This window comes from Colobus angolensis, unplaced genomic scaffold (genome assembly GCF_000951035.1).
Source record: "Colobus angolensis palliatus isolate OR3802 unplaced genomic scaffold, Cang.pa_1.0 Scaffold140, whole genome shotgun sequence".
Classification (NCBI taxonomy): Eukaryota; Metazoa; Chordata; class Mammalia; order Primates; family Cercopithecidae; genus Colobus; species Colobus angolensis.
In genome coordinates, this window is record NW_012114489.1 from 1,696,459 (window position 1) to 1,703,194 (window position 6,736).

The 6,736-nt window shown below is 42.1% G+C and overlaps 1 protein-coding gene across 1 annotated transcript in view; it reads right to left on the reverse strand.

Annotated features, from left to right (window-relative positions):
• Window positions 1–6,736, reverse strand: part of ACOT9 (acyl-CoA thioesterase 9) — a 38,424-nt gene that overhangs the window by 30,525 nt on the left and 1,163 nt on the right. The window contains exons 2-4 of the mRNA XM_011935106.1: window positions 6,233–6,278; window positions 3,590–3,760; window positions 3,301–3,338 (exon numbers count right to left, since the gene is read on the reverse strand). Coding sequence (XP_011790496.1) covers window positions 3,301–3,338; window positions 3,590–3,744 — 193 coding nt within the window. The 5' untranslated portion in view covers window positions 3,745–3,760; window positions 6,233–6,278. The remainder of the gene's footprint in view (window positions 1–3,300; window positions 3,339–3,589; window positions 3,761–6,232; window positions 6,279–6,736) is intronic.

The following is a 6,736-nucleotide window of genomic DNA, read 5'->3' on the forward strand; positions in this document are numbered from 1 at the left end:
AAAAAAAAAAAAAAAAAAAAAAAAGAGAGACTGGCCATCAATAGCAGTTAATGAGCAAGAAAGAGGGTAGTGGTGGCAGGGGAGTTTGTGTATATAAGGACACCTAAGCAAACCAAAGTCAACCAGGATGTAGTGCAGTGTTGTCACCACAGCTCACTGAAGCCTCGACTTCCTGGGCTGAAGCAACCCTCCCGCCTCAGTCTCCTGAGTAGCTGGAAGTACTAGTGCATGCCACCACACCCAGCTAATTTTTTGGTTTTTGTAGAGATGGGGACTCACTGTTTCCCAGGCTGGTCTCAAAGTCTTGGCCTCAAGTGATCCTCCTGCCTCGATCTCCCAAAGTGCAAGGATTATAGATGTGAGCCACTGTGCCCAGCCATGAATTTTTAACTGGGTTCATTTAATCTAGAGAAAAGTAGTTGCTAGGTGTAAGCTTAACAACAAGCTTATATCTATATTTTAAAAGTCAGAGCCAGGTGTGGTGGCTCACAGCTGCAATCCCAGCACTTTGGGAGGCTGAGGCGTGCAGATCACCTGAGGTCAGGAGTTCAAGACCAGACTGGCCAACATGGTGAAACCCCGTCTCTACTAAAAATACAAAAATTAGCCAGATGTGATGGCGGGCACCTGTAATCCCAGCTATTCAGGAGGTTGAGGCAGGAGAATCGCTTGAACCCAGGAGGCGGAGGTTGCAGTGAGCCAAGATCAGACCACTGCACTCTAGGCTGGGCAACAAGTGTGACACTCTGTCTCCAAAAAAAGAAAAAAAAGAAAAAAGGCCAAGCACGGCGGCTCACACCTGTAATCCCAGAACTTTGGGAGGCTGAGGAAAGAGGATCCTTTGAGCCCAGGAGTTCAAGAAAAACCTGGGCAACACAGGGAGACCCCATCTCTATTTAAAAAATAGTTTAATAGTTTTTTAAAAAATATATTAGAACCTTTCTTCAGACCCTTTCCCAACCATTCAGCCCAAATATCATAAGGTGGGAGCAAGTGAGGTAGCCTAGAATAGGGGGCTGGCATCTGAGCAGGGTAAGGAAGACATCCTTGCAGAGGGGCTGCAAGAGTGATGGCAGAGCATGGCACAGCTTGAGCACAGTGAAGAGGGTGAGCCTGCAGAGGGGGACCTGGTGTGGGGTACCAGAGCCCAGGTGAGGTGAGGGGAGCATCCGTGATGCATGAGGGGTGGCAACCATAGGAAACTGGTCACATACAGGGGAACTGATTAAATAAGTCAATATATTAAGGAGAATGGAGCCAGCTGGAGAAGGGAATACAAATATGGAAAGGAAGGAAATGAGAATGAACCCCGTGGTGGCTGAACTGGAATTGGAGCTATCAGTGCAATCCCATGGTTTTCATACATACATCTGTACAAAGATTTAGAAATAACATATGTGTATGTATATGCACATGTATTTCCCAGCTCCTCCGCTAAGAGGGTATGGGAGCAGTGATATCCAGGAGCAATGACCACTCCCAACGCACGTATCTCCATTTCAAAATATCATCCTCCATTTCAAAATATCATCCTCCATTTCAAAATATCATCCTCCACTTCAAAATATCATCCTCCACTTCAAAATATCATTCTCCATTTCAAAAAAAGGGCTCCTTGGAGATGTGGGTGATTCTAGGACTCGGGCAGGGAAAAGTACAAGATGAGCCTAGAATATCTTATTGTGCCAGAAAGTGAGAAAGTGCTCAAAGAATAATGGGGACGCATCAAAGAAAACCACACAGAAGCTAGCCTGAAGGGACTGGGACACTCCTGGGACAATTTGGGCATCCAATAGATGATAGTAACGTATTATAGCCCATTCAATAACATAGGAATTCCTGAGTCCATACTGATTTAAAAATAATGAATTGAAAGTCTGATGAAGATCTCAAAGTTACCTGCCCCCTCCCCCACATAAGGTACTTATTAATTACGAAGGGGAAAAGAGTAACTTTACAGTGAAGAAGAGTGGCAGACATCATCGCCATCCAGTAAGCAAAGCTGATATCGTCAGTAACGAGAAATCAAAACCATGTACCACTTGATAGGATGCAACAAGAACAGAGCATCCCTTCTGTGACATTCCCGCCAGAGATGTACAACCCAAAGCTAATCATGAGGAAGCATCACGCAGACCCAAATTGAGGGACAATACACAAAAGAATCATGTCAAAGTCACGAAAGTCAAAGAAAGATTAAGGAACTAGTCCTGACATGACAATTAAATCAACATATGATTCAGAACTGGATCCTTCTGCTATGAAGGACCACTGGCAAAAGTTGAATGGGACCTGAGGATTAGACAGTATGACACACCAGTGTTAATTTCCTGATCTTTTTATGGCTGTTTGTAGTTATGGAGAAGAATGTCCTTGTTTGTAGGAAAGACATATTCAAATATTTGGGGGTGATGTGGCATCATGTCAGTGACTTATTCTCACATAATTCAGGGACAAAGAAATTTTTTTTTTTTTTTTGAGACGGAGTCTCACTCTGTTGCCCAGGCTACAGTGCAGTGGCGTGATCTCAGCTCACTGCAACCTCCACCTCCCAGGTTCAAGTGATTCTCCCGCCTCAGCCTCCCGAGTAGCTGGGACTACAGGCGCATGCCACCACGCCCGGCTAATTTTTTGTATTTTTAGTACAGACAGAGTTTCACCATGTTAGCCAGGATGGTCTCAATCTCCTGACCTCGTGGTCTGCCCACCTCAGCCTCCCAAAGTGCTGGGATTATAGGCGTGAGCCACCGTGCGTGGCCACAGAAAAATTCTTTATACTGTATTTGCAACTTTTCTGTAAGTTTAAGACTTTTTTTTTAAGTTACTAGTAAGAAAGATTACTCAGACTATACCTCCATTAAATAGGAATCTACATTTTTTTTGGAGACAGAGTTTCACTCTTGTTACCCAGGCTGGAGTGCAATGGCACGACCTCGGCTCATCGCAACCTCTGCCTCCCAGGTTCAAGTGATTCTCTTGCCTCAGCCTTCCAAGTAGCTGGGATTATGGCGCCCACCACCACAACTGGCTAATTTTGTATTTTTAGTAGAGATAGGGTTTATCCATGTTGGTCAGGCTGGTCTTGAACTCCCAACCTCAAGTGATCCGCCCGCCTCAGCCTCCCAAAGTGCTGGGATTACAGGTATGACCCACCACACCCGGCCGATGTCCTTCTTTTTTTTTTTGCACTTTAGAACATCACCATCTGTACAGGTTAAAGAATAAAAGAGCCCTTTCTAGTCACAGAATTCAATGTATATCTGTAGGTATCTATTAGAAAGACTAAAATAATACCAGTACCTCCCAAGCTGTCAAGATCCTCAAGAATCCTGCCAAATCTGTGAAATAAAGCAAACGGTGAATTAAATGCAAATCATGTTGGTCTCCTTTTAAAAATAAATAACATACTTCAGGGTGATGAAAATGTTCCAAAATCGATTGTAGTGATGGATGCACAACTCTCTAAATGTATCAAGACCATAGAATTGTACACTTTAAACAAGTGAATTGTATGGTGTGTGAATTGTATTTCAACATTGTTATAAAACAAGGAAATAAAAACAAATACATAAAAACAGCACTGTGTTACCTTACGGTGTTTTGAACAGTCAAATATTTCTCTCGTAATTCAGGCTCACTGCCCAAAGGCAAGAGAACTTCAATGTAACTGTCCTTCATTCTCCTAGGAGGCAGTTCATCCTGTGATTTAGCCAAGAAACTATGAAGTAACTTCCTTTCTTCCATTGCCTTCACATGGTCTCTGAGAAGAAAGGATGCAGGATTCATAAAACAAGAGCAGTGCTAGCCCACAATTCTAGTGGTACACAGGCCAGTAAGATACCATCAAAGGAGGAAAAAGAAGGTCTGGGCCTACTTTCACCTTCTCTTCCTTTCCTCCCTTCCCACCCACCACTTGGTGAAATTGATCATTTCCGGTATCATTTCTCAAGCTTAAAAACATACTTAGGCTGGGCACGGTGGCTCACGCCTGTAATCCCAGCACTTTGGGAGGCCAAGGCGGGCAGATCACGAGGTCAGGAGATCGAGACCATCCCGGCTAACGCGGTGAAACCCCGTCTCTACTAAAAAATACCAAAAAATTAGCCGGGCGTGGTGGCGGGCGCCTGTAGTCCCGGCTACTCGGGAGGCTGAGGCAGGAGAATGGCGTGAATCCGGGAGGCGAGGCTTGCAGTGAGCCGAGACTGAGCCACTGCACTCCAGCCTGAGCGACAGAGCAAGACTCTGTCTCAAAAAAAAAGAAAAAAGAAAAACATACTTAAGGCCAGGTGCCGTGGCTCACGCCTGTAATCCCAGCACTTTGGGAGGCCGAGAGAGGTGGATCACCTGAGGTCAGGGGTTCGAGACCAGCCTGGCCAACATGGCAAAACTCCATCTCTACTAAAAATACAAAAAATTAGCCAGGCGTGGTGGTGGGCACCTGTAATCCCAGCTACTTGGGAGGCTGAGGCAGGAGAATTGCTTGAACGCTGGAGGCAGAGGTTGCAGTGAGCCAAGATCACACCACTGCACTCCAGGCTGGGCAACAGAGCAAGGCTGTCTCAAAAAAAAAAAAAAAAAAAACTTAAAAGTGACATAGATATACCCAAATGAGCCATATATTCACCCTTATCAAAAAGTTTACTCAAAGACTAGAATATTTGAAATTAAATTAAAAATTCAGAGACATGGACACAATAGTATATATATAAATATATACGCTAAAGAATGTGTTGGCCACTCTACTTTATATTCCCATTTCTCACCTGACAGTTCTCGGATTCTCTGAGCCCCAGTTCTCTCTCTCTCTCTGCCTTCAATTTCAGGAAAGAGAGACAGAGGAGGGAAAATGGACTATATCCAAAGGAAGTATGGAAGGCAGAACAAAAGGTAAAGAAGAACAGAACATGAAAAGGAGACAGAAAGGGAAGAAAAAGAAGAGAAGATTAAGGTGGAAGAGAAAAGAGAGACAAGGGGATACGGAACGACAATGTTGATAAGAACATTAGCTGAGATGTCTTTCTAAGCTTAACTTATAAAGTATTATTTTCAGAAATGTTTACCCTTCAAAAAATACAGGAGATAAAGGAATGAGTTAAATGACACCAGTAAATCCAGAATGTGGAACATTCTCAAGACAAATGGCTTGGCCTCCTTAAAGTCAAGCTCGTGGGGGAAGAATGGGGGAAGGATGACTGTCCATTACTCTAGATTAGGGGAGACTAAAGAGTCATAACCACCAGATGCAACATGCAATCCTTTATTGGATCTTGATGTTTTTTAAACAGCTATAAAAACATTTTTGTTAAAAGGAGTAATCTATTTTAAAAAAATGGTAACAGTTAAGGAAATATGACTATGGATGACTCATATACTAGCAAGGAATTGCTGTCAATTTGATTACATGAGAGAATGTCTTATTTGCTGGAGATGAGCGAAGGCTGGTTTATAAAATATTTACTGGAGATACACGCTGAAGTGTGGTATCTATAATTTATTTAGAAATGGTTCAGGCGTATGTGTATATTGGGAAATTTGGCAAAATATTAATAAGTATCAGATCCAGGTGGTGGGTACACAGGTATTCATTCTTTCTACCTTTTAGTAAATTGAAATTTTTCATATAAAGAATTTAAAAATAAGTCATTAATTTCTATACCAACGATAGATTATTATATATCTAGTGATCACTCGTGTTTTTTCTATCTCATTTTAGCCTCAAAATTCTGTAAACCAAGAGGGATACGATCCTATTTTACAACAAGGAAATATTGTGAGAAAGATAAAGACAATATGGGAGGCCTAATTTTGAACTGACAAGAAGCAATAAAGGATTCAAGTTGCATGAAACAGAGAAACTAAGAGACTTGGGTTCAAGTCCCAAACCCTGATATTTAATCATTCAATCTCTGAGTTTCAGTTTTGTGTGTAAAAAAGGAACAGGAACATATGTCATAAGCACGTCACAAGTTTTGTTATGAGAATCAGTGAGGTAATATACCTAAATGCACTTTGAAAATGCAGAATATACGTAAATCACCTTCTTTCATGACAATGAGGTGTCATCTGATGAGCAAGTCGAAATGTTGACCTTCTCCCCCAAGCAAAATACTTCTCAACCTATCTCTGAACACAGGGCTCCCCATCCCCACTGGGAGACCATCAACTGAGCCTAAATACAGCCTAGTATAATATGCTGGGGATGAAAAGAACGAATGAAAACAAAGATGCATACCTCCAGTTTGTGGATGCTCCTACTATCTCCCGCAACTTATCTCGAACTGAAACAGAAATAAAGAGGTCATTCCATGAAACAAAGAAATATGAGAAACGGATTATGGCAATGAGCTCAAGAACTATGAAAAGCAATTCATGCACTCAAAAGATTTAAAGATCCATAGATTTCCATTTAATGCCACAACGAACAGCTCAGGGACAGGATCAAGCCTCTGCTCCCTAAAAACCTGAAAGAACTATACTGTCTCTTTAGTGCACAAATGAATACCTTTATGCCAATCACAGGGTTTATATAAACAAACAAAAAAGAATAACTTCAATTATTCATTTAATGGGGCTGTATCAGTGTTAGCCAATAAGAACCATTATGATGGAGGTATGAACAGGATTCCCACCTATCTTCTTTTTTGTTGTTTTTTTTTTTTTTTTGAGACAGAGTCTCGCTCTGTCACTCAGGCTGGAGTTCAGTGGCACAATCTCAGCTCACTGCAACCTCCACCTC